Source organism: Drosophila yakuba, chromosome 2L (genome assembly GCF_016746365.2).
Source record: "Drosophila yakuba strain Tai18E2 chromosome 2L, Prin_Dyak_Tai18E2_2.1, whole genome shotgun sequence".
NCBI classification, from domain to species: Eukaryota; Metazoa; Arthropoda; class Insecta; order Diptera; family Drosophilidae; genus Drosophila; species Drosophila yakuba.
In genome coordinates, this window is record NC_052527.2 from 9,514,501 (window position 1) to 9,541,430 (window position 26,930).

The 26,930-nt window shown below is 42.4% G+C and overlaps 7 protein-coding genes across 7 annotated transcripts in view; 3 read left to right on the plus strand and 4 right to left on the minus strand.

Moving 5' to 3' along the window:
• LOC6527569 (centaurin-gamma-1A) overlaps positions 1–26,556 on the minus strand; it is a 54,071-nt gene extending 27,515 nt beyond the window's left edge. Inside the window, exon 1 of the mRNA XM_015198227.3 lies at positions 25,728–26,556. Within this exon, the coding sequence (XP_015053713.1) occupies positions 25,728–26,097 (370 nt within the window). The 5' untranslated portion in view covers positions 26,098–26,556. The remainder of the gene's footprint in view (positions 1–25,727) is intronic.
• Positions 11,717–12,740, minus strand: LOC6527567. Its single transcript, XM_002088621.4, has 2 exons — positions 12,516–12,740; positions 11,717–12,455 (listed from the first exon to the last, which is right to left on the minus strand). The coding sequence occupies exons 1-2, from the start codon at positions 12,713–12,715 to the stop codon at positions 11,903–11,905; spliced, it is 753 nt and encodes a 250-aa protein (XP_002088657.1). The 5' UTR covers positions 12,716–12,740; the 3' UTR covers positions 11,717–11,902.
• On the minus strand, positions 13,085–14,173 carry LOC6527566. Its single transcript, XM_002088620.4, has 2 exons — positions 13,994–14,173; positions 13,085–13,876 (listed from the first exon to the last, which is right to left on the minus strand). The coding sequence occupies exons 1-2, from the start codon at positions 14,136–14,138 to the stop codon at positions 13,128–13,130; spliced, it is 894 nt and encodes a 297-aa protein (XP_002088656.1). The 5' UTR covers positions 14,139–14,173; the 3' UTR covers positions 13,085–13,127.
• On the minus strand, positions 14,299–15,341 carry LOC6527565. The gene is made up of 3 exons (XM_002088619.4): positions 15,213–15,341; positions 14,981–15,146; positions 14,299–14,925 (listed from the first exon to the last, which is right to left on the minus strand). Exons 1-3 carry the CDS (start codon positions 15,316–15,318, stop codon positions 14,334–14,336), a joined length of 864 nt encoding a protein of 287 aa, XP_002088655.1. The 5' UTR covers positions 15,319–15,341; the 3' UTR covers positions 14,299–14,333.
• Positions 16,765–17,732, plus strand: LOC6527564. Its single transcript, XM_002088618.3, has 2 exons — positions 16,765–16,920; positions 16,982–17,732. Exons 1-2 carry the CDS (start codon positions 16,851–16,853, stop codon positions 17,689–17,691), a joined length of 780 nt encoding a protein of 259 aa, XP_002088654.1. The 5' UTR covers positions 16,765–16,850; the 3' UTR covers positions 17,692–17,732.
• Positions 18,348–19,241, plus strand: LOC6527563. Its single transcript, XM_002088617.4, has 2 exons — positions 18,348–18,493; positions 18,557–19,241. The coding sequence occupies exons 1-2, from the start codon at positions 18,415–18,417 to the stop codon at positions 19,210–19,212; spliced, it is 735 nt and encodes a 244-aa protein (XP_002088653.1). The 5' UTR covers positions 18,348–18,414; the 3' UTR covers positions 19,213–19,241.
• On the plus strand, positions 20,582–21,352 carry LOC6527562. Its single transcript, XM_002088616.3, has 3 exons — positions 20,582–20,705; positions 20,772–21,050; positions 21,111–21,352. Exons 1-3 carry the CDS (start codon positions 20,670–20,672, stop codon positions 21,306–21,308), a joined length of 513 nt encoding a protein of 170 aa, XP_002088652.1. The 5' UTR covers positions 20,582–20,669; the 3' UTR covers positions 21,309–21,352.
• Positions 26,557–26,930: the final 374 nt, after the last annotated feature.

Here is a 26,930-nt window from a genome sequence, read left to right on the forward strand (position 1 = left end):
AGTACCAGCACCAGTGCCAGTACCAATGTCAGTACGCTCCCGCTCTTCATTAGCGGACTGGGCAAACAATGCAGCCGTGACTCGTTCAAGTGTGCTCATTAGCAGGGGAAGGGTTGGAAGTCCTAACAACACAACACAGCTTATCCTTATCAAATGCAGTGCACGTTTTTGCCTCGGAATTATTTATTTTTCGCTCTGCATACATTTTTTTTTTACTTATCAAAGAGACACGTTCCATCGCCGGGCTCATCCCCCTCGGGCGATCTGAGATAATTCAAAGCTCATATCTTGATGTTATGAAATTTCATGTCCACCGCAGCAGTTATGCAAAATCATCATCGTCGAGCGAACCCACCAACTGCCCAGCATCCGTCCAACCCGATTCCATCATCCGCTTTCCCTTCAATGTTTGCCCAAACATCACCTACTTCAAAGTGCCTGCTCCTGGGTGGTTGGGTTGGATTTGGGTTATGCTCGTAAGGCAGCTGCTGGCCAGCGGGATTGAAGGCATCTCATCTCTGGTGTGCTGGTGTGGAAAGTGTCGGTGAAAGTGATGAATAAAACGTATGCAGATGAGTCCGTTTCGGGTTTGTTATGATTATTACAGCTGCTGTTTGACCAGCGCAAGGGGTCCTTTGTCCCACTCAATTCGGAAGTAAAACACCCATTATGCAAACTAATTGTTTATGTCTCGAAAGTGTGCCGTAAAAATCATTATCTCTAACCAGAGATGTTTCGAGCATGCTTTAATGGGATAGCCACAAAGAGTTTAATTCCCGTACAGTCAGGATAAAATAGGAAGCCACAACTTGTTAGAAGGATATATTTGAAATGCTTCTTTAATCCCTGGTGTCAAGAAATTTCACATTTCCAAGAACATGGCATTCTCGAAATTGAAATGTATAATAAATATAAATATTTATTCCTGTACTCAGCAGTCATTTTATGAATACCACCTCATTTGCAAGTCCAATTATGACCTTTCCTTCTACCTTTGGCATGTCGAATCGGGCGACATCTGAATTACCACAATCAACTTTGTCCTTTGCCGCATATATTATTGCCATGACATTCCTTACCTTCATGTACAATTGGCTACCATTTCCTTAGGCCCATTTCTAGACTATAATTTTTGATTTGAGGCAATTTCCGTTTACAATCTGTATAATTGGCGCATGCTAAAAGCGATTTGCTGCAGTTGTCCCAGTCGCAGGACAATGACCGAAGGTCTGGCTGGCAATGGCCATATTCATATTTCAACCATTGACCAGGTTCTGCTATGCGGCTTCTGTTGCTGCTGGCTTGCGTGTCGAATTGAGTGGCAACTGCCAGGATACACATACACATACCACTACCCGCGGTGCAATTGTCCTGCGCACGAGACACGCGTCATATTTTAATTATGACAGCCGGCCGGCCAGCCAAAGGACTTCTGTCCGTCCTCCTGCCGGGGCGTATCGCTGTCTCCTGCCGTTGGTCGCCAGTTCATCCGTCGGTCAGTAAGTCAGTCAGTTGCTTGGTGGAATGGTGGGTACGTGGGTATGTAAGTCCGGAACAGGGACACGCAACAGCCGGGCAACAGCAAAGGGGTTGATCTGTTGGCTTTGGTGCGGAAACCGGAAATACCTCGATTCACCTTTGTTGACAGATTAGTGGCGATCGCCGCGTGGTCCATAAACTTGACATTTTTATTTGACACCTTGATTGTCTAAGCTGGCCACCACTTTTTGTGGGCCCTATGTGTGGGCTTATTGTATGCCGGATTTTTTGGTGTTTGGTTTTCATTGCAGGCAAATGCAAAGCCCACATTTTCATAGAGCCGGCACGTTCCGTAGGCCATAAAATGTACTCAATGCTCCCATTTATACAAATATTTTTTTGCATACATACATGCCGGAAGCATTGTCCTGGCTAAACAAACTAGAACTAATGAGTGCGCTTTCTGCACGCTGAGTGGTAACATTTTTAGCAAAAATGTTCCAATTATGCGGGCCGTGCGAGTCAAGGTGCAAAAAAATAGCGCGGCACTTGACAAATGCCCAGTGGTTCAGTGCTTCAGTGGTTCAGTGGTTCAATGGTTTAGTGGAGGGATGACGGGCATTTCAACTCATGATCGGCGAGCATTGCACATGCCCGAGCAGCGGGCAGTCCAGGATCTCCCCTATCAATGCACCGTAGTCAAAATGGTCATATAGTCATATACAGCTATGCATAACCCCCGCCATAACTCTCTTCTTGTGGGCCTCGCGTGCTCGCATTAATTTCATTACGCTGCATTTTCCTCATTACCCGACTTGCATTTTATTTTAATGAACTGCGCAAGTCGCGTGTCCTGCGCCGCGTATCCTGCGCCGCGTATCCTGAGCGCGATTTTAGGCGAAGCGCTGGCGCAGACAGTTTAAGTGCAGCACGCTTTTCAGGGGTGGACGGTTGGACAGTCAGTCAGTCAGTGAGTTGACCACCGGTCAACTGTCGTCCCAGTTTGCAGTTCGCAGTTGCAAAGGGGTTGACGAGATGCAGAGCGTTTGATTGATTACTCAACTGACCGTTGAGTGGACTTAATGGCCATCAAAGCCTAATGCCATTTGTCAATTGTGCTTCGGTCTCATTTGCATGCATTTCGGATTAGTTTGACAGGGGCATCGAAATAAGTACACTACATACGAGAGGGGATCGAGTGCTAAGTATGTATGTACATCTTAACAAGGCATTGATGTTCTTTGCACAGTTTTGAAAGTATATAAAGTACGCTTTATGACATCATTAAAAATATTGCATAATTTATGTAAGTTACAATACGAAGAAGTATATTAAAAGTTTATTTATAAAAGTTTTCCTTTAAAAGCTATTATTATTTGCCATTTGTTAAATGTCTAAGCCCGTTTTGTTTTTGGGCCTTTAATCTCTTTAATCCGCCTCTAAAACCAATCGATTCAATGTTTTTGGTTTGCTGTTTTTCCACAACAGGGCGTGCTCTATTTTGGCTTACAGTTGCATGCCAGAACATTTTTCCGCATTGACGTTGACAGAATGTCAGGCCAGGATTTATGTCCTGGCAGGTAGGCAGCAGTGCAAACAGTATGACAAAAAAAAAAAACAGAAAAATTAGAGGTAGAACAGCGGCTGTCATTCATGGACTTGTCCAAATGCGGGAAATTCCGTTGCGTTTGCGAATGCTGGCCATTTTCGGAATCTGATCCCGTAAATGCCGAAATCCCTTTAGCTCTGCACTGTCGAGTAATTAGTCGCCTGTCAGCGCTTGGTGTGTGCTGCGACTTAGGATCCTATCCAGCTAGGAGCTAGAAGCTAGGATTTGCCACCTGCGCACACACAGAAGAGCTGCTTGAATGTCCTGCGGCAGGCGTAATCTATCAGCGGCAAAAGGCAACAATGTGCGACACATTCCCCTTCCAGGGAATGTCCTACATTTGATGAAATGTCTGTGTGCCAAATGAGAAATCGCCATGTGCTGCAGCTCCTCCATTATGTTCATGGGCCAGAAGTAGGCTCTGCCCCCGTTTACGGACACGGGCTGCACATAAAAAGAATAACATAGTAAACATCAGCAGCAGCTACTAAATGAGTTTTGCTCTACATTGAAGCCGATGCAGAGCTGCTCCTCTTCTCTTTATCCTGCATCGTATCCTCTGTATCCTGATGTATCCTCATTGTATGCCAAAGTGGGTCGGCGGTTTGTTGTCGCAAAACTGTCGCTCCCTCAATGCGCAACTCACAATGCCCTGACAAACATACACCACTGCCACGAAGGATGAAACTCTTCCATCTCCGGAATCACGAGTCCCGTCACGTCGCTGGCGACGTCAGAACAAATTAGCTTAAATGCGTCTGGGCTTTTGTCCCTGATCTCACACCTTCTTCCCAGATTTACGAGACAGTCACAATCGCCCAAACTCAATCAGCTGCCTGTGTAATTGGCTTAGATCGATTTGATGATCTGTGACGATCGATTTGATAGAGTTGGGCAAAGGGCTCTGCAAAATTTCAAAGGAAAAGTTCGGCGGCAATAAAGTATGGTAAAATCTTAGTTTTCAGATGCATTTTTGGTGCTTTGGAGCCTCTTTGATTTTTGTACTACATTTTATGGTAAATTGAAACAATTAATTTTACGGCTTCTTAAGTAGTTTGCAACAGAAGCAGAAGATTGTGCCGAATTTATAACTTTTATACATTTTTCCTAACTCACAACAATAGCAGAAAATTGCTTTTTTTATCGCCCAGCTAAAACAGAAGGCATCTGAAAACTTAAGGATTATTGTGGTCTACAGAAACCCACAAAATCCAACTAAATGCTTTTTGTAAAACCCCCAACATAGACTCTTAGCCGAAAATTCCCAAGAAAGCCATTGTGCGCTGTCAGTCACACTGCACAACTGTAGTTTTTTAAACTCCAAAATAATAAAACGAGAGCAGGAGAATTGTAAATGAAATGAGCTCGTTGCGAAACAGCAAAACATTTTCAGCCTCAATTGCAGTCGTCGGCCGGAGGATGGAAGAACAGGCGCGGGAACAGGAACCACTGCCAGGAGGGAAGCCGAAGGCAGACATTCAGTCGGCTACTTCCTTGACACGGACATAAAAACCTAAATAGTTAATCCTTTCCTTTTTTTGGGCCCGCCAGAAGATTGCGAAAAACGCCCGAAGGCGCAGGCCAAGGATGCTGGCAGTGGAAGGGGATCCTGCGATGGTGAGCCTGTGAATTTGTCAAAGAGTTGTGCAAACATTCGGGGGAACGGGTAGCCGAAAACAAGAGCAACAACAAATCGAATGCAATCAAAATTAAAGCGCTTAGAGCTGTGACAACAGCGGGGCAAACAATCGCCGAGCCGTAGTAAGGAGCGCAATCCTTTCGGGGATTTCGCACAAAGCATCCCTGGGATGTCCTGCCGGCAATTTAAGCGAATTAAAACGGAGTTCGTATTGATTTAGGTTTTTGGCTTAGCTCCGAATAAAAACGAAATTCCCGACGAAGGACGAAGAAATCTCCTGCTGTGGCTTAAGAAAAAAAAAATGTAGAGTACACTGTGTACTGAAGAAAACAGAGCAAGCTAAGGGGGGAAAACATGCAAACAAAAACAAAAATACGGCACTCAAAGCGTTTAACTTTGCCTTAAGTGTTTGCCAGGACGTGCCAGGACGAACCCCTTTACTTCGTACCTGCAACGGCCCAAAACGTGCAACGTTGCAATGGCTGCGGTGAGCAGCAACCGAAAAAATCCCTCCAAGTGTCATCGACACTTGTGCGGCTGCCTTAAGGGTTGTGCCCCCTCGCGGGAAGAGGAACTGGATCGGGATCGGGATAGGGATCGGGAACCGGAACAGGACCAGGATCAATGGAGGGAGCATCCAGGGCAACAGTGCCGCAGTGCTAGAGTGCCACAGGATGAAGAGTAGGCCTGAATGTGTCGCCTAAGTGCTAATAATTGTGCCCTCGCACAGTTGGCGGTCGTCTTCGGTTGGAAAAGGGATAAAACGAAAAACTTGAACCCAAAACCTTTCAAGACTTCCTACAGCTAAATGCTTTAAGGATTTGCACATTAATAGGGAAAGGATGGGAACTCCACCCAGTTAATTTGGGCAAACTTTGTCGTTCGCAAATGTATAATAACTGAGATCTGATCTAGAGGCGGAATATTTATATTGCCATCCATACGATAGGCACAAATTATCCTAATTTGTGGTAATACAAAACTGGGAAATGGTTGATTTGAAAAGCACCTAAAGTATTTATAAAATAATAACTTTTATTTACGTAGTCTATCTTAAAGATTGTTTAAATCTTTTTCCCCTGCAGAAAGAGTTTATAAATATTCATTTTCGTTCACATTTCCATCTTTCACTCTGCATATTGCTACAAAAAAAAATCCATTTGTGCAATAACCCAATGCTTAAACTCTCATTGAATGATTAATGATGATCAAAATCCGCACTAAACTCTAAACCCCATGAATGTAAGTTCAATTCATTGACCAGAATTTGCTCATTAATGGTCTGGCCCATTGGCACATCCTGATCCGTGTTGAAGATCAAAGAAGTCGAGCAGTAAAACATTTTTTGCCTGCCTGTCCACTCCATTAGTGGCGAAAAAAGATCCCCATCATTAGCCAAAAACTCGACACATGATGGATGATTAATGATCCGTGGTCCTTTGGGCCAGGACATGCGCCGGAGTACAGCACTCAAGTGCAAACCACTGAATCGTAACGAATAAATCATATCGGAAACCGCAAATTGATCGAAGTTTGATGACATTCGGGAAAAGTTTCTATATTTTTCGAACAGTCTTTCGTTTTTTTTTTCAAAACCTTTTTGTTTCTTAGCCTTGCTTCTTTGTCTTTTTTATCAATGTGCTCTCATCTAAGAAATTACTTTCACATAATTTGTGTTGTCATTACGCCGATCGATATTGTTAAGATTCCTATGATTTATTTCCATTCTTTGGATCGTGCTCATCCCCTTGCGCAGATAAAACAGATCGATTACCGTTGTCTTGAGTGGACCGTAATCGAATCAGATAGAACCGCAAGGAATACAAAAACCTTTAAGAACTATCCGCTCGAAATGGAAACTTCAGTGACACAATGCAAAGTTAAACTGCTGAAATCCGATGTTGGAATGGGTAATAAACCACAGCCACAAAGGAAAAGTTATCAGTGATCAAAAGATTTAAGGGCCATTAGGGAGAACAATACAATTTTATTTGCCAAAATGAGAAATAAAGTATAGACATAAGAACTTAAAAAACCAAAAATGCTAAGAAACTTTATATTAGTCTAAGACTTCAAGTAAAGTACAAAAAGATAATTTTATAAGCCTATACATCCAATAAATCGTAAAGAAAAATATAAAAATGGTAAATACAAAAAAGTGAATTGTAAAAGTATAATTTAATTTGATGCTCAAACTTCCTTCCTTTCACACCTCGATGTGCAGATGTGATTCCGCGGCCGTGTACTTCCTCATCATCCGCAGGATCTGTCGGCAGACATTAGATGTGAGCCAGGAGGAATCGGCTTGACTCCTAATCCCGACAACACGAAAGCTAAACTGGGAATCGTGTAGTGATTCCTATGAAAGGAACTTTAATTACGTCTAATTATTCAAGCGTAACGCGACGGGATGAGGCGTCCCAGGACAGCCAGGATTACAGACACTCTCACACAATTCGGGCAGGACGGACAGCTATTCGTCGTCTGTCGTGTCAGAAATCCAGGATTAAACATATGTAGATCAGGGAAGAAGACCCCTACCCCTACCCCTACCCCTACTCCTACCAGAGGGGGCAGATTTTTTCTTCCTTTTCGGCTGACGGAGATTTTTTTCCATCTTGGCTTGCAGCTTGAGTAACCGCACGGTGGAAAAAAAAAATACATCAAAATTCGAAGGACAATGCCTGGCAGCACATCCTTATGAGATTAAAAATGCAAATCAGCTGAAGGCAGCCGCAAGGAAAATATGATGAGTCCTAAAGGACAAGAAATGACGTTGCACTTGGGCGGAGGGAAATTGTAATTGTTGTCTGTCGGCTGAGGAGGATCAGGACGATCAGGACGAGGAGGACTGCGTTGTGGCCTGCCCAGAAACATGACAGCTTCATGTGTGTGTGGTATCCTGAGGCAGCTGCGCATGCACCGTGGATGATGAGACTGATGTCTTGGCGGTTGCACGAGAATTTGTGCAGTTTTGCATTGATTTTCATTAGCATTTGCCGCTTTACCATTTTTTTTCACATTTTTTTGTTTATCCACATGGAGGATTTTTGGGAATTTTTTATGCAGCCGCTAGAATGATTTGACATAATTTTGATGAATGACTTCTTCTGGGTTTGAGAATGTTGCCATAGCTGCTGACATGCGAGGATAACTTTATTTCGTCATGGTGGCGTGGTATTGCAAATGAGTTGAGAGAAGTTTGGCAAAATGTCACAGAAAACTCGCTTGGGAACCATGAGTTAGTAGTATTAAATACCCAAAACATTGGGTTTCAAATGATTCAATGCATGTTAAAAAGTATCCAAAAAAGAGCATTCGAAGAATCTGGATGTTTGGGATTTTATAGAAAATTTCAGCATACAAAGATTTCAAATGATTATATTCACAAGTTGCCTTTTTCTCATGTTGATCTACATACACAAATGATGCTTTTCGGAACCCATAAAATCGTAACAAATGCTCTTAATGAAACATAAAATTAACAAAGCATTGCAAACAATTCGAGCACAGATTGTATTTTGTAGCATTTTCGAATTCGAGGGTCTTAACCCTACAACCCAAAGACAATGGCGCCAAGGGGTTAAAGGTGTAAACATTTGACAAAAATGTCACATCAAAGATACGGATATGCCCTGCAACAGCTGTCCATTGCTCGGAACTTCAGATGGTGGTAGAACTCGAAAGGAAAGCGGCAGGACACCTCCTTCTTTGTCATGTTAATGGAGCAGCTTGCTCCGAATCTGATTTGGACTAGCAAACGGTATCTCGGAAAAGGAACCACAATCTCGACCAACTGCAAGTGTCTGCATTTCTTGGTTTGACAGCTGTCAAAATGCTAATAAGTCATATTCAGTGTTTGCGAGTGCCTCCTTGTGCATGCCAGGCAAGGATTAAGGAATGTAATTGAAATCGCTGATTGATTGATTGATGGTTGGACTCAGGACACTCGGAGTGCGAGCGGGTAAAGCTAACGCACATGTGGGCTAGCTCATTAGCGGTACCCGCAGATTTGAAAGCGATTGGGTATATTGATTAGCAGTATTTATATTTCCTTATAAATAACGATCACGAGAATGGAAAAGTAAATTTGACTTTGACATATAGCATATAGCAGATAGCATATATAGTATGTCTAAGCTTGTAGCTGGTGTTGTTATAAAATACTTTTCCTGAGTAGTGTCCTTAATTTGCATTAGGAAAAATGAAATCCATCAGAGTCTCCGATTTATCAACTTTATTTGTAAGTTTATGTTAAGGATAGTATTTTTGTAGTTCATCAAAACAAATGTACACTGTGTGGACTCGGCAGCTTCAACTCCTGGAGGAACATTAACTGATTGAGTCCCCTTCAATCCCACCTTCGGGGATTTTCTCAATTAAAGCAACCAGCAGAGCAACAAATTGATTGATTCCTATCTCTCGCCACGAGAGAGGAGAACGAGAGAGGTGGGACTTAAATGAGGAGATAAGCCCAAGTTGCAGACGAAGCAACCGAGTTACCAAGGAACAGACTGCAAGTAGAGGATGTAATCCTGTTAGGCAAAACTTTGGATGGGCCTCGAGGACGAACTTCCATGGAAACCCATCTGCAGCTCGCAGCAAATGCGCAATTTTCAGCTTGACTTGGCCCATGAAACAAATTCCAAATTCGAGATGAGAGCAGGGGCATGTCAACCTTAATTGAAAAAATAAAAGTAAAGCGTACAAAACTGAGCCGCATCCTTGCAACCGTTTGCCGCATCCTTTTTGCTCCTTCGCTATATATATTATACTTTTTTACGGTGGCGGCTGTTCATTTACAGGACAGCGCACCTTTTCTTCGCGTGCGATTTTCAGGAAATTGCGCTGCTCAATTACAGCGAATCCTGGCGCTGGATATTTTGAATTTTCTCATCTCGTTTTCACCGTTGACTTGGCCAGGACAATTGCCGCGAAAGGGGCACAGGACGCAGGAGTCGCGATCTTACTACGTTTCAAATTAAAACCCATTTAATGCGCAACAAGAGGGAAAACAACGACGTCAGCTTCTTTAAGTAAACAAAAGGATATTCCGTATACGGGGAGGCTCGACCTTTGTCGTAACCCATTTTGTATCTTATCTCGTTCTCTGGTTTGGCACTCTATGATTTATTTCCCCCCTATCTCTAATGAAGCCTAATTCGAGTGTTCAACAATTCAGTGCATCATAAATTTTTAGTTAACCCCAATTTCTGGCACTCAATCCTTCTTCGGCGCAAAAAGGGTTGCTCCGCATGCAAATATTTACGTCTTTTGCCAGTGTGGAAAATGAAAAGCAAAGCTTTGCACTCGCTCTTTCAATTATCCTTGTGGCAGGACTGGTGGAAGCAGGTGAGGCCTGAAAGCGCTTTCAGGGCCCAAAAACAAGCGCTGGCAATTAAAGTTGGTCTAAGGTGTGGGGCAACTTCAAAGAGGGGATTTTGCGAGTCAGTTAAGTGGTTAAAACTCGCTTCGGGGGCTGCTTTAAATGGTAAAATGGAACTATGGACGGAATTCCAGCTAATTATCTTACACACTTAAAAGCAACCTACAAAATTGAATTAAAGAAGAACAAACCAATTAAAAAGTTTCAAGTTTGTTATACAGATATGTTATGTTGACTTCGAAGCTAGCAAGGACTGTGAATCCATAGATTTAAAGCGACTTGTTAGTCGCAATTATATTATTTTAAATTATTTTAACTACTTTGCGCTCAGAAAACTTCAAATCTTTAAGGGAACACCCCAAGAGTTCTTTCCATTGTGGAGTTCTACTACCACTAAAGACCTTGAGATCCCTGTGGAACATTTTCCTACCTCCAGCTGAGATCCTTAGGCAGCCACCCAGGGTGCCTCTGGTATATGCAAAAACCAACACTTGAGTGTCTCATTGAAAATGAGATGAGTTCAGTAGTTTTTATGTGGTCATACACGAATCGAGGCTAATCAAACTAGGCCAAGCGATGCCCAGAGCACTGGCATATACAGCTTAAGAATTTAATGGCTTTTGGAAAATTGCCTCGTAAATGTCAACAAATGGATGGGGTTGGGTAGAATTCGCTAGTTTTTGGTTTCTATGGGCTGGGAATGTGGCCAAAAAGTCTGCCAGTCGGCAAGGACAATGCTCAATGCAACAGACTGTCTGGTAGGTCGTAAAACTTCCTTGCAGACAATGCCAAAACCAGCAGGACATCCCACAGATGGGCACCGCGCACTGAGCACGTACTCACGACAAAACCCAAACGACTTTTTGTTTAGTTTTGCATTATGACAATCTCTTGAGGAGACGCAAGGTGTGTTCTGGAAAACACATAGAAAAGAGAAAGATGGCTCGTAAATTGCAAATGAAATGAGCCAAAACGAATTCCATTGCGGTGAAAGAATGCCCTGGAGTTTGAGCAGAGAGTTTGGAGTGGGACCAAAAATCAAACAGTAACTCTACAATACTCTAACGTACTCTGAACTAATTAACAACAAATGATGACATTAGACCGAAATCTAAAAAATAATCTCAACGAAATCGGAAAAAGTCTATAAAAAGAGACAGTGACACAAAAAAAATCAAGCAGCTGCTGGCAACGCCACTCGCAAATCTGAGGCTAGAAAGTGTTGGACCGAAAATCAAAGGACCACCCGTTGAAGTCCTGCTGCGACAGGACTCGTGCTTCGCTTTGAGCCCGGCGATTGAGATGTCCTGCTGGTGCTGCTCGGCAGCGGTTTCCTCATTTCCCAATCCGATTAGGGACTTTGCTTTCGATTGCGGGGATTCTCGGCGCACAAAGATCAACAATAATTTATGGTTGAAAGTGATTAGAACACTTAATGGAGGTCCCCAAAAATAGTAATTGATGATTAAAGCCGGGAATATTTTATATACTCACGGGAAATCTAATCGAGCTTACCTGCAAAGAGAATAAAAAAAAATAATTTATTAATGCTCTAGTTATAATTAAGGAATGCGTTTTAAAATAGATATTTGGTCATCTAGAATTTAATGTTAGCAAGAATGCTCAAAAGCCTTTATTATACTGACTTGAAGTTCTTATAACTATAAATGTATAATATTTCCAAAAACAATCAAACAAATGCAGATACACGTAGTTACATTTAATTGGTTATCAATAGAACATTTAGCCAATTTATTTACACTTCACACATAAAACACCTGGCAGCACTTCAGCAAATTGGTTCCACCGGCAAAATGCCCTCGGCCAGGCCCAAAATGATAGCGGTAATCTCATACCAGGCCAGATTATCCAGCACCAAATTCATGGGCGGCACAATGAGCTCCTCCATAAACTGGGAAACTTCCGTGGGGTTGTCATTGATCATGATATCGAGATACTCCCTGATCAGATCGTTGATGAACTTCGTATACAGACGACTGTTCATGAAGCCCGTGGTCTGGGACTTTGCCTCCTCCAATTCCCAGTTCACCTTCCAGCTCTTAACGTAAACTCCACTGGTGGTCGACTTTGGGCGAATAACGAAGCTGCCGTAGGCCCGGAAGTTGATCAACTCCAGACTAAGGGCACCGTCACCCCACAGGGCAAAATCGGAGCCAAAAAGACGAGCCAGGAGATTTAGTTTATAGTTTGTGCTCTTCAGCGAAATCTTGGGGAAATTCATGTCAAACTTAATTGTATGCAAAATGTTGCTCCATTCCAGCTTGGAGAACTCGTAGCTGTCCAATCCCTCGATAATCAGATCAGTAAAGTTTCCATTGCAACTGCAGTATAATTTGGTTATATGAGGAATACCTCCGAAAGTGATATCTTATTATAATCACCCAAAGTTCTCAGTTCTGATAGCGATTTCCTTGTAGGCCATCTGAGCCGGGGCCAAAATGGGAACCCCTCTGGCTGGATAGCCACATCGCATCTGCAAACGCAGGAACTCCGTCAGTTCGCGCAGCTCATCATCGAAGAGCTTGGCGGAGCCCAAGGAGCAGCAGAGAAGGGCGACAAAAATTACAAAAGAAGTTCTCATCGCGAATGGCAAACAGGAACTGTTAGTGATTAAACAGTACAAGTCGTTTTTGCCCACCCAATCAGCAAATAACGATTAGCCACTTAAGTAGCAAAAATCGATAAGATTGGATTAGGCAGGTGCAAAAGAGGTAATCGTGGTGTTCCCATATTCATTTAAATTCCAAAATGTAAAAAATTGTATAATAAACATAAGTTATTCTGTCTTAACACACACCCCTACTTACAATAGATATTCAAGGTGTGTAGACAAACAACATTTTGTGGATTGAGAGCATATAATTTCAGATTGGTTCTGGAAATCAGAGCAGGAAATGAAAGTCCAATGAGGTACGAGTAAAAAATGAAAGCCCCAAAAGTAGACCAATAATTGAAAATATCGACAAGTTATTTATTTACGTCTGGCACATTACTTAGGCCCAGGGATCGGCAGAGGGATCGCAATCAACGACAATCGGATCGTCCTCGCTCTCACCATCGCTGCTGGACAGGATCAGGTCCACGATGGTCCAGAAGTCCTTGCCCTTCAGCATTTTGTTTACTCGCGGCACGATGGCGTTCTCAATGGTCTCGGAAATAGTGTCCTGGTTGCCATTAATGGCCTTTACCACGATGTTCTCCAGCTGGCTGTTGATGGCGCGGTTGATCTTGCCATTGCCCATGAATCCAGTGATGTCCGAAGTCACGGACTCCAGCGAGATGGTGGTCTTCAGAGAGGTGATCTTGGCGGAGCCCCACAGCATGGGAAGCTTGTACTTCAGCGTGCCAGCAATGCGCAGGTTAACCAAATCGAACAACAGCTCTCCGGATCCCTCGTACTCCACGGACAGACCCAGCTGGCGCAGGGCATCGATCAGCGTATCAGTGTTGTACTTCTGGGCGGTGGTATCGATGTTCTTGAACAGAAAATCGAAGGTAACCTTGCTGGTGATCACGTTCAGCTTGAACTTCTGGATCTTGAAGTCATCTAGTCCGGCGATCTTGAGGCGGAACACATGGTTCAAGGTCTCGAAAATGCCCTTCTTGAAGTCCAGGTCGAGCTCGTTGACACGAAGAGGGGCCAGCACTGGAATGCCATACTGTGGCCATCCGCACTCCATCTGCTTCTGGAGCTTGCGGATGAAGCGACGCGCCTGCCAGGACACAATGAACTGGGGGGCAACTAGAAAATATGTTGCGATTTTGAGTTGGGAATATGGAAAACCGACAATGCTTCAAAAAGCATATACATGCTTTTAGAAGAGAGCACATTTCATGGAAGTCTTTGACCGAGTCTCACCTTCAACTCCCTCTTGGGGCTCCGCAAACAGATCGATGTCGCCGTTCTGATCCGCCAGCTCCAACAGACGCTGCTCCACCTCGTTGGGCAAAGTGCCGGCGGCACAAACGGCCACCAGGCAGGCCAAGACTACCAGGAAACGCATGCTTGATTGTGGCTTTTAGCAACTAAACTTGCTACTGAATTGGCCAACCCACGGACAGAGTCTTATATACCAAAATCCCCTGCAGACGATAACGCGTAGAAGGTGATACTGAGCGGAGATAGCAGCCGGAATGGGGACTAATTAAAACGTAGATCGTGGACTCGCTTGAATTGCTTTTTATTGGTGGGTGCTGCCTTAGTCTAGCTTCCTGGACTCCACGGCCAACCAGGGAGCGGGAGTGGGATTGCAAGTGCCAGTGGTGGCGGACAGCAGGCTGAACAGATACCAGATCTTGTGACCCGTGAGATAGCCGTTGACCAGCGGCACAAAGATCTCCTCGATCTTGTTGCTGATCTGGTCCTGGTTGCCATTGATGAAGGCCGGAATCTCCTTGTCGAGCATGTCGTTGATGAACTCATTGATCCTTCCGTTTCCCATAACACCGCCAATGTTCGAGGATACACCGCCCAAGCCAACGGCGCAGCTGAACTTGTAGATCTTGATGGAGCCAAAGATGAAGGGCATCTTGTACTTGAACTCGCCCTGAATCGACAGATTCTGCAGGCTGAAGGACAAGGGTCCCGAGCTCTCGTAGCGCACAGACAATCCCAGTTCCTTCAGCAGATCCACGAAGGTGTTGGTGTCCAAGTAGTGGGCGCTGGCCTTCAGCTCTGGGAAGTTGAAGTGGAACTTGACCTTCTTGCTGAAGGTGTAGCTGACTTTCATCTTCTTGATCTCCATGCCTTCCAGGCCATCGAAGCGGAAACGCAGGAACTGCAGCAGGGTACTGGGGATAACTATTAGATCCTCTGATTTGATCATCCCAATTAATTATAACTCACTCGACGACCGACTCGGCCAAATGGATGCGGAGATCAGCATTGGTATAGGGGTCCAGTGGGGGGATTCCGTATTGGGGCCAACCACAAGGCATTTGGTTCAGCAATCCGTTGATGGCCTTCTTGACCGATCCGTTCAAGATCAGGCCCTGAGTATCGGGCTTTGCAGCTGTTTGCGGGGATTTACACGTTAATTAGCCCTCTATCTGGTCTGTTGATGGCTTAGGACACTTACGATTACGCTCCACCAGCTGGTCCCATTGCTCCTCGGTGAGCAGCTCCACATCGTAGGCTGCTACGCAGGCCAAAAGGGCCACAAAAACACAAACGATAGCTTTCATTGTATAGCCACCTGTTCGATTGTTCCAGCCGGTCAGTGGCTTTTATAGCAAAGCTTTGGGATTTGAAGGGCAAGATGAGGGGAAGGGGGTCGTTTAACCAGGTTAACAAATACACATGCTAATCGCTGCTTCTGATTAGCAGAGCTGCGATGAACATAACGCCCGATGCACGATAGGCTTCCGATTTAGCGCGAAGGAATCACATCATTCGGCAAGTGGTTTGTGAGAGCACAAAGCAAAAGGAACACTTGTATCGCTTGAGTGGCTTGTTTTGGCCTAATCTCGACGGCCAATTGGCCAATCGAATGTCAATATCACTTATAGAATATATATTGGCTATCATTGACATCTGGATTATACACAAATAGCTGCGCTACCGGGGGTAAAACTGCGTCAACCATTCCAGGCAGGTGTTGGCGGATTACACTCGATGACCGATTCGTATCACTCAGTGGGGGTAAATTCTTTTGTCTTCGCAGCTCTAGTGGCACTTTTTGTACTCTTCAGAGCCTTAAAGGCGTACTAAAAAGTGATTTATTGCTGTTTTGATTAAGATTTTACAATGAGAACTAACACATTTGGTAGACTACTGGTTGATAAACGTATTGGGCTAGGACTGGCGTAAGCTTTAGGGCCAATAATTCATTAAGAGAGTATTTGACTAGCCATCAGGTCTTAATCGTCTGGATTTCTTTATTAATAGATCCATTCGAAAGACCTTTAAATACCCCGGTCGAGATATCAGTCATAAATCACTCAATGCACTTAAAATTAGTTTGATTGTAAATCAATAAACAAACTTTTCGCAGACTTTAGATCCGCAAAAGCGCGTGCATTATTTAATCCAAAACAAATTGTGAAGAAGATTATTATCATAAGAAAATATTGAAGTTCGTTTTAAGATTTGATAATTAACTTGTTTAAATGCTTCTTATTGGCTCTAACACCTGCATGACCTTAAAATAGCAATTAATGGAAAGTTTTCGTAAGACCAAACTTCTCGTGTACGAGTACTTTGTAATCGCGAAACAAATGATTTGGAAAGCGATGGTTTATATTAAAATGGAGTCGCCATAATCTTGTTTCCAAGTCAACCTATCTAACACCTTCTTTTGCAAAAAGGGTTTAGAAAAACACTTTTCGAAACTTCCTAGCCATAACCATGCGAGACACACCCCAAACAGACTTTGATCTTGACACTCCTCCACAAGAGGGGAATGTTTGTGCTTTGGTGAAAACTGTCTTTTAGATCTGATAATTTCCTCAGGATAAGTACCTGCATGTATATATAACCAAGAATTAAAATTAAAAAATTTGCCAACCGGGGAATCGGTGGTCGAGATAAGACAGCAATAGGCCATCGATTGAACGCCCGGTGGCTAATCAAATCGTTCCCGAGTACGAAGCCCCCTTATCATCCCCACCTGAAAGGTATAGCGTCTATAAAAAGCGACTCGTGCGACCGGACGACTGAGTAGTATAAATACCGTAGGTACTACGATCAGTCGGTAGGACTCTCAGTCAAAGCAATAATGAAAATCTTCGTGGCTATTTTGGCTTTTGTGGCCGTCGCCAGTGCGGCTTCCGTGGGCCAGCCCATTGGTGAGTATTCCAGATGAGCCAGTGTCCAAATGTTTCGCATAAATATCCATTGATTCACTAGAAACCCACTCGATCTCCAGCACGATTGTGGATCTGATCGAGGGTATTCAGGAGCAGATGCCCTGTGGCTTTACCGGTCTCGGCATTCCGCCATTGGCTCCTCTTAGAATCGACCATCAGGAAATTAACATCGATACCAGTGCGCTGAAGGCTCAGGGAACCATTGACCACTTCCGCCTCAACGGTCTGAATGAGTTCGACATCGATGAGATGAAGGTCAACGCCATCACCAGCAAGGTGACCTACAAGTTCACTTTCCGCGACGTCAACGTGGACACCCAATACGATTTGAGTGTGCTGCTGAAGAAGTACGGATTCACCATCAACCTGATTGGTGCCGGCCATGCCAAATTCGCCATCAAGGATATGGTCATCTGGGGCACCCTCAAGTACTCCCTGGGTGTGATCAGCGGCAACCTGAAGCTGAAGTCATTGGAGGTCCGCACCCACCTGGGTGAGGTGGACTCCGAGATCGAGGGCATCCTGGGCGATGGCAGCATCAACGAGAAGATGAATGAGTACCTGGCCGAGGCCGTGGAGCTGGCCATCAACGAGAACGAAGATCTGATTGCCGATACCATCGAGAGTATTGCCCTGCCCGCCGTCAACAGCGTTCTGGACGACATCAGCATCGCCGAGGTCATCGCCGGTGCCGGTGGTGGTGAGGGTGGCGAGAAGGAGGTCTGCATTCCCCCCGAGTTCGAGTGGTAAACAAATCGTCGGTCATTAAACAACCGTTTATGAATCAAGAATTCGTCACCTGGCCCTTTCTTTTGCTGGGGGTTTTATAATGGGTTTTTTGCATCGTATTGGAATCACTTAAACTGATGTTTTAAAAGGCTTAGCATTTACAACACCTATCACCTAACATTATATTTCAAAGGCGGTCTTATCTCAAGTTGTGTCCTATCTGTCATAAAACACTTTGCCAAATTATTTGCCGATTAATAAAGCTACTTCAGCACATACACAGAAAGGAAATTTAGATTCCAACATTTAAAATAACACAATAAGATCCATGGCTTTGCTGAATGTGATTTCTATATCGAAGGGAAAAGCTTTAGGCACTGTACTGTATAAGGGTTAATAATTATTTTGCGTAAATAAACAATACTTTTAGTTTCAGAGGAATGCGCCTTATATTTCTTTAATTTGTCCAAAACTAAATACATAAATACATAAAGCACTATTCGTAGTTACATTCTCTTCACATGTTTTTGTATGTACAAACCATGAAAGCATTCACTGTTGATTTGCTGTATATACAAGTTTACTTAAAATTAAAAATTTGTTAATCTAGACACTGATACTTTTGTTGTGTGTACCGATAGATTATCTCAATAGTCGTTTTCCTATATAAGAGCAATGGATTTGGCGAGCTTTCACTAGTGGTTATTGTTTGCCAAAAGGGTTAACTAGTGTGCTGTGCTAAAAATGAAGTCTGTATTCCTGATTGCTCTTATCGTGGCCCTGGGCAGCTGTCAAGGTGCCGAAGTTACCGAACCTTTGTCAGGTGAGATCATGAGAACATAATACAAATTTAAGAGAAAATTGAATAATCAAACTTGATTTCCAGCTCAGGGACGCTCTATCTCCAGCGTTATTGTGGACGGTCTGGAGGCTTTCAGAGGCGTCCTGCAGAATGGTAGCCCGAAATATGGACTCCCCGTGATGGCACCCATGCAGCTGGCGAAGAGGTCGTTTGAAATCAACTCGGGAGAATTCAGTGGAACCTTTGGAGTCGAGAACTTTGAGCTTCAGGGTCTCGATGAGTACGAGATTATCACCATGAACGTGGACGTGTTCAGGAGTCGCTTGACCTTCAACATCAACTTTGCCAGCGTCAACTTCACCACCGATTACGATGTGGACATGGGCAGTGGCTATCGCATCAAGCGCAATGGTGGCGCCTTCTTTGCCCTCGAGGATCTGAACATCCAGGGCAGGATTAGCTACTCCCTGGGTGTGTTCACTTCCCAGCTGCGCGTGAAGGATGTCCTGATCTACCCCTCCGTTGGCAATGTCAACTCGCAGATCGAGAACCTGTCCAAGTACCGAATCTTCAACCGCAAACTGAACGAGATCATCGAGGAGTTCGTAACCCTGACGGTCAACGAAAACACCGACTTTGTTGCCACTTGGGTCAGCGAACAGGCCACTCCCATTTGCAACGAACTGATCGGAGACCGTACTCTGAGTGATATCATTGCTATTATCACGGGAGGAAACTAATAGGGCTAAATAAATTCTACTTAATACAACCCAACTGCATCATCCCATTTTCGGTGGTCAAAAACGTGCGGGTAATAAACCATGTGCGATTTATTTCTCTGCCCACCATCAGGTGGAAAACACGCCAAAACAACTTAGCAATTGGCTTAATCTAATCTCACAGATTAGGCTTATAATAGCATTTCCTTTGCCAAAATTGATTAGGCCCCCTCTAGCTTTTTAGCTTTTTATAGCTCTAATTTTACCTTAATTTTCGCAAATACATCACTTTTTTAAATTACCTTTTATGCATTGCTTATATGGAATTAGCAATGTTTAAATACCATTACCTTTACTATCGCTTTAAAGGCATCGGAACTCAGAAGGTTCTGTTGAGTACAAAGTCGATGCATCGGAAAGCTTACTGAATTTCGAACTGCCAATGCGACGCCATAGTTATTTATTTATTTATTTTGTTGTAGGCAAACGTTATAAACTTAAGCCAGAGTTAATCTTTTACTTTTTTGGATTTGTCCACATATAGCTCAATTATATTGCCTACTTTTTTGCGAGGGACCTAACTTTGCAAGGCGTTATTTCGGGCTGACCAGTCCTCGCATTGAAGTGCTAAAAATTTACTGCATACTTTCCGGTGATATGTACATGAAGAAAACAAGGAGTTTAAAAGGTAAAATGTAAAGTGAGGGCGAGGACTTTGTAAAACGATATATTAGAGTAAGCTATTACTTTTGTCTATTTATCCACTTTATTAGGAATTCTACATTAGGATTAATACTCAAAAATCGAGCTCCAAGAATACTGATGATGCTGAGTACTTAATTAACTATTAGAACTTCATTAATATAACACAGTATACATCTGAAAAAGTTTCATATGCAAAGTAAGTAAACAACCAACTTTCATTGGCCACAACAAATAAGAAAAACTTTCTGAATGAAGAAGATAAATTTTAATCCAATTAATATTGATATATGTGAACATATTGCAATGAAGTTCCCAAAATATTTGTTTTGTGTACGCAAACCTATGTTTTTATTACCATACCCTTGTCAAGGTTATACCTATGTTTGTTGGCAGCTGATAACAAAAACATGCGAGTGCCATACCACCCAGACAGCTGGCCAGACCTTGACAGCGAATGAAGATAGATCAATGGACAATGTGGACAATATGGACAATATTCTCTGGGCTTAAAAACGAGTTTCAGGAAGCTTAGCTGAAACGCAATTCAGATGACATAGAATTCCTCAAATTGTTGGGAATAAATTATTATCATCCGCGAAATCTGGAAGAGCAAAACAAAATCCATAGCAGGAGAAGCCCTAGGAAGCTTATCAGTTTCCCGAGAGAATCGAACATCCCACTGCTAATCAAAACGTGCCTGGTGCTGCCATCAATTAGTTCAAAAATACCATTCATTGAGTGCGGAGGCTTGAAATTAATATCAATAAAACGCGATGCTGAAGTATATTCCCTTACTTTTAGTAGCCCAGGTTAGGAACGCTTAAAGTTCTTTCATGTTCTATTAACAAACTTAAAAATGGCCTTTTATTTAATAGCTACTAGTAGTGGCTGCCAAGCCCACTAATCCACAACTCTTAAATTCCGACGATCCAGTGCAAAGGGAGTTGGAAAGGCAGGCCAAGGCGGAGACAGTCCAACTGCTGAATTCGCTGTTCCGATCTCAAATCGCCTACTTCTCCGAGGTGAAGGCCGCTCTCAATCCACAGACCAAGCGATTCCAAGACATCTCTCTTTATATAACGCGCCTAGCCCAAGCCATTGCTGAGCAGGAGCTGGACAAAAAGGATCAGCTGTGGCAGAACATTTTCGAAGAGGTAAACATATCTTCAAATGTCTTCGTAAAGTAGTTAAACTAATTAAGGGGATATTTGCAGTTCAAGGACTCTCCTCTACTGATAAACAGGGAATCAGAGACAGGCCTCACCGACCTGCAATATAAGGCTGTATTGACCGGCCAGAAGCTGCAGGATATATCCACAAAGTTCGTGAAAGATGTGGCCGATTACTTTTGGGAAATGGCCAAGATAAGTGGCCAAGTCGTTAGCAATGGGATAGCAAACCAGAACGAATAGTAACTCGCAGTAAACCAATAATAAATTGATCGAATGTCCAAATATGTCTTATTTCGCATAATTATTCCGGCAACGTAGTCACAAATTTATTGACAAGCCCACACCAAGGCGAACCGACGCACTTAAATTTCCAAATTTGAATTTTCTGTTGGCCCACTTAAACGGTATTGTGTTGGAAAATAGCGGAACTATCACGCTTTAACGGTTTTTCGTATATTTCTATAGGTAAATTTAAAGTGTGAATCAAAACTTATTTGCTCTTTAGATTGTAAGTATATTTTTGTTTTTATTTCGAAACAGTAGCTCATCATCTTAAAATGTTTTCACACATTTTTTCAAGCACTGTATCAAAAGCGAAACGCCTGCTGTGGAATGATAAATTCATATACACCCATCACGAATTCGTGAATCATTCGAAGCGACAACCAAATTTGGACATATTATGAGTTAATTGCAAAAACGCAAAAGCTCTTCCGATTTGGCACTTCATTTGTTGCATTTTCCGCTGTCAATTTTAAACGAAATAAGTTAGCGAAATAGCAGCGAGAACAAGGTGTTGTGCAATTGCAATTGAAATAGCAAACGCAAGCAAAGTGCAAGATATTTTTAATGCAATTTGCTTTAAAAATAAACGCGCACTTCATGGGTAAACGGGGGCGGCCCCAAAGGGGGAGTGGCAATGTGGCAGGGGCAGACGACGGACACGCATGCCGGTTGCACATGTGTCGCTGATATTTGAAAATCCGCTCTTGTACACGGTGGAAAAAAGATATTCAAAATTAAATTCATTAAATTCATAATTCAATTTTAAATATAAAAAATTCTTTTTCTATAAACCTTATTAATATGAAAGTATTTACAATTTATTTAAAAGTAATTTTTTATTAATTTAACTCTACAATTATCGTTACAAGGCAATATAAGAATTCCCTCCATTTTCTCCAGTGCAAAGGCGGCATGTTTGTGTGGGCTCATACATGTATTTGTGGCCCCAATGGCATCTCCATGTCATGCTCTCGAGCGTATCGACGCAAACAATTTCCACTTCCGAATGACACAGACAAAAGCCATATCAAACGGCGATTCGAAAAACACAAAAAAAATGATATGCGAATGACAGTGGCAAACAGTTCGCTCAAAAGTCCGCCAGTCAATATTATTTGACAATTAAAAGAAAACAAACAATCGTTGCCCGAAGCGAAAAGCAATAAAGACAGCAGACTAAACCGCCGACAGATAAGAGGTCACCATTCAGATGAGATTGTTCAATTTGAAATTGGAGGGCAGGTGCAAAAGTTTCGAGTTACCTGTCTGCGATTTCAGCTTTTGGCTAAAAAATATTCACAAAAGAAAAGATAACAATGTTTACAGCTACTTTTGACTGGTGATATCTTTAAGATAGCAATAAATGCTTTTACAGTTCACAAAAGCAACTCAATTAGGCAACTCAAAGATAAGGATCTGAATGATGTTACAAATACAAATACATATCATATACATTGTTTATTAATATCATCGTAGATTAATATGCAATTAAAGTGGCATTAAGATATAGATAACTACGTAAAAATGAGAAAGAAACCAAAAGAAAATATGAACTGGGTCGTAGAAGGCGCATAACCATGAACTTTCACAAAATAATCGTGTAATTATTAAATATTGTATACTTAAATCGCAAAATAATCGACTCGAGCGTGAGTCATCTTGAGAACGAATTAATGGACCCACTTTGCCAAAGGGTAGACCAACAAAAAATTCGTTTGGGGCTAATTGCAATCGCTTTAATGGGGAGTCGCAAGCCATTTGAGATAAGAGAGGAAATTTGTTTTTCACTACCGCCAGCGGCATTTCAGTTGACTGCTGTTGTTGTTTTTGTTGCTGTTGTAGTTGTTGTTTTTAGGGCCGGCTATTACTTGGCTATTTACAAACAAACAGACAACTCGCCTTTGTGTTTGCATAAACACCGCGAACAATCGAACGAGAGTTCCAGGTAAGTTATTTATGTTCAGCGGTTGCTGAACACCACCCCCCAATGAAATGATCAATTTGTAGTAAAATTGCCATTGATATGCTGATATCGTGTAATCGATTTACTATTTATGTTCTGCTGAAGAATCTCAATGCACACCCTGTCTATTGTTTATGGATCCCCATTTATAGCTACATATGCTAATTTTGGATGGCACATGTAGCCACACACAATAGTACGCAGATTACAGAATATTTTACACATATTTGGCAGCCATTGTTGCCGAAAATTGTCTAAGATATCAAGACCTTAGCCCCATTAGCTACAAACCTCACTGAAGAAGCAAATTCTATATGATATTTATAAATTCCTTTTGTAAATAATCAGCATCACATTCGTATTCTTGAAAGCCTTTTAAATATGTAACTAAACTTTGATTTGCGAAAGGTTCAACGACATCTTAAGCACTTAAATGTGGTTTACGACTGGAAGTGATTTTGGTGAGTCAGCAGCTTACAATATTAAGGGCACTTTTAGTGCAAGCGCTCTTGACCAAAACAGGCATTAAGTTCGGAGATCTGAGATTATATCGATTCACTCAGATTATTGAATAGTAAGCTGCTATTGGATTATTTATGCTATATAGCTTCCAAAACGATATTAAACGGAGAGGTTAACGAACAGGTAGCACAGAATTTCGTTTATTTATTTTCGTTAGATACTTTTGACCTTCTCGATTTAATGGACACCGTTACCGAAACCTATAAATAAGCATTTGGAACGGGAAAACGGCAGCCAGAGTCCAACGAAAGCATCGTTCATCACGCTGACAGCGAATTAGAATCGGTATTCGGTATTTGGTATACGATATAGTTACACATACAATATATTTATATATATATGTATATTGGACCGATCGTGCCCGTGTTGCGGGTCAATGCCAATAAGAAAGTCGCGTGCAAAACGGTTTACGAGATCGTACGCTCGTATTCTCGGGTTTCATATCTGGTTTGCACGGCACAGAGTGGAGTATTCATGAGGCCGCTGCTGTTGCCTCTGACAATTTTGTTTACATTTTTGGTGAGCCTTTTGTTGTTGCTGCCTCTGCCAGAGATTTTCTAATAAACCATTTCAGGAACCGGTTTTCGGTTTGATTTCGTGAACGGTTTTCAGTTTTCAGTATTCAGTTTTGCTGCCTGCCACAAAGAGGAAGAGGGCATCAAATTTCAGTCCCCGCATACACACACACACACAGGCACAAACACATTCAACGATATGCTGAAAATTGGGCAGGAAAGCTTGTTTTAAACAAAAAGCGAAGCTCTTTCTTCTCGGTGAACACAACATAGCACAACGACAGCGACAACGACGACGACAACACTTTCAATGGCCCCGCTGCGATCCGCTTGAATGGGCATTTTGGCAACAATAATCCTCGCACGGGGGTTGGTGTTGCCTCATAGATTTTCGGTCAGAGATTAGCATAAAGCACTCCAAACAAAGGCAACCACAAGTCCAGACGCTGCCGATAAGGAGGACAATGAAGGTGTGGATACAATTGCAGCGATAAACATGTTTAATCAAAGGATTTCCATCTGTTCCCGCCGACTTCACACCCAATGAACCCAGTCAGTCCATCCAAAGTCACGATAGACTCCGCTTCCCGACTCCGAAATACCTTTTCCCTGTGTGCTTGCATAATTTATAGCACATTTAGTTGCTCATCATTTCTGGGGCACACCTCGAATGCTCCATTAAGCCCACTGACCTTTGAGCAAAAGTTGAGAACTTGCAGGCAAAGCATTTCCTTGTTATGGTGAATAAATTTGCAAGCCATTAAAAAACAAACGAAATCTATAACAAAAGTATGGTTGTATTTGGTATTTAGCATTTAAACATTTTACGTTCAAAACCCTACTTTAATTGGTTTTCCGGTAAAACATTTGTGCAGCTGTTTTCAAGTAGTTGAGCGTTTGAATATTTCCATAAAAATCGTTTAAAGTAAAAAAGGCTTGAACTTTTTTTAATTTTATATGCAATATTTATTAAATTTATTAGAAGAGAGAAGAACAAAGAATGTAACGCCCACAAATTTGGATACACGTTGCACTAACAGGTGGAAGTAACCATCTATTAGTAAGAGCTTAACGTAAACCTCAGCAAAAACATTAAAAACTATATATATATATATATATATATATATATATATATATATACATATATGTATATAGTTTTGTACAATTAGGGCAATTGTACTTCTTATTGTCGTTTGATAGGAAGGTAAACATCCAATACTTTATGCAATCACTTTGTACAAACAGGTGGACAAACAAGAATTCTGATTGCAATACCAATAGCGGCAACCGCTTCACCATTCAGAGGCTAAGCCGTAGTGTAACTTATTGTAATCATTAAAACTAGTTGCACTAATAGCCCTCCATTAGACTCACCTTCAATGCAGACCACATGGTCGCGGATGGACTGGGCTATCTGGGCATCGGCCATGGGCAGGAGATCGATCAGCTCGTATATGGCATAGATGGATGGGTGGACGCTCTCGAATCGCTGGATCTCCTGCCGGATGGCCAGCGAGTTGCTGATGAGCGGCTGGGGAGGATGGGCCACTAGGATGGATGCCGATGCTGATGATGATGCTGATGGCGCTCCGGAGGCTGCAGCTGTAGGCGTGGCATGGTTATGGCGCTGCGGGGGCGGCAACTGGTTCTGATGGGCATTCTGCAGCTGATTATGGACCTGCTGCGGATGCGGATGCGGATGCGAGAGCGCGTGCGGATGCGAATGCGGATGGTAGTTACTCATGGCGGGGGCGGTGAAATCGAGAGTTAGCTAAGTTTTTAATTAACTTAATTTACTGGCACACACACTCGACACGCACACGGCACACACACGCACGAACACTACAAAATTGCGATGGCACAATTTTCCCAAACGAACAACATTTTCCAATAACAACAATCGGGGCAATAATGCGCTAACTCGGCCGATTTTGGAGTCGCAGTTTTCAGTTCACTAGATCGATTTTGCACCTGCACAAACAATCAAAACACTATTGTTTACGCTATTACAGTACACAATTAAATGACATATTATATGCTTTGCTTTCTGTAGAGTTATTTTGAACTTTTCTCCGATTTTCCCGATTTAAGCGCTTTGATTTGACAGCGAAAAGGCGAAAATTTACTACGAAACCAACAGAAAAGTGCGAGAATTTACGTCGAGCGCAGACGAGTATGTAAAAGTATGTAGTTGGTGCGAGGCGTTCCACAACAAACTGTGGAAGAAGAGCAGGTACAGTGATCGCTCTATGGAGCGAATTTCCACCAACTCAAATGGGTGGGTCAATTTTAATTGGTAAGATTTTGTATTATCAAAGTGCAAGCAATGGTAAAATGCCATTCAGGGTTTTCATAACAGTACACAATCATGTAATTACTGCATGTTTTTGTGATATTCAATTTATGGAGTTTGCACTGTACTATGAAGTTTAAAGGAAATACCAAAAACGCCAACCAGAGAAATCACCGTAATACACAAAAATACTACATTTGCATTGTTTATTATCGATAGTTATCATAAAATAAAACAAATTAGTTTATTAAACCATATATCTATAAAGACTCTAAGCTATTTTT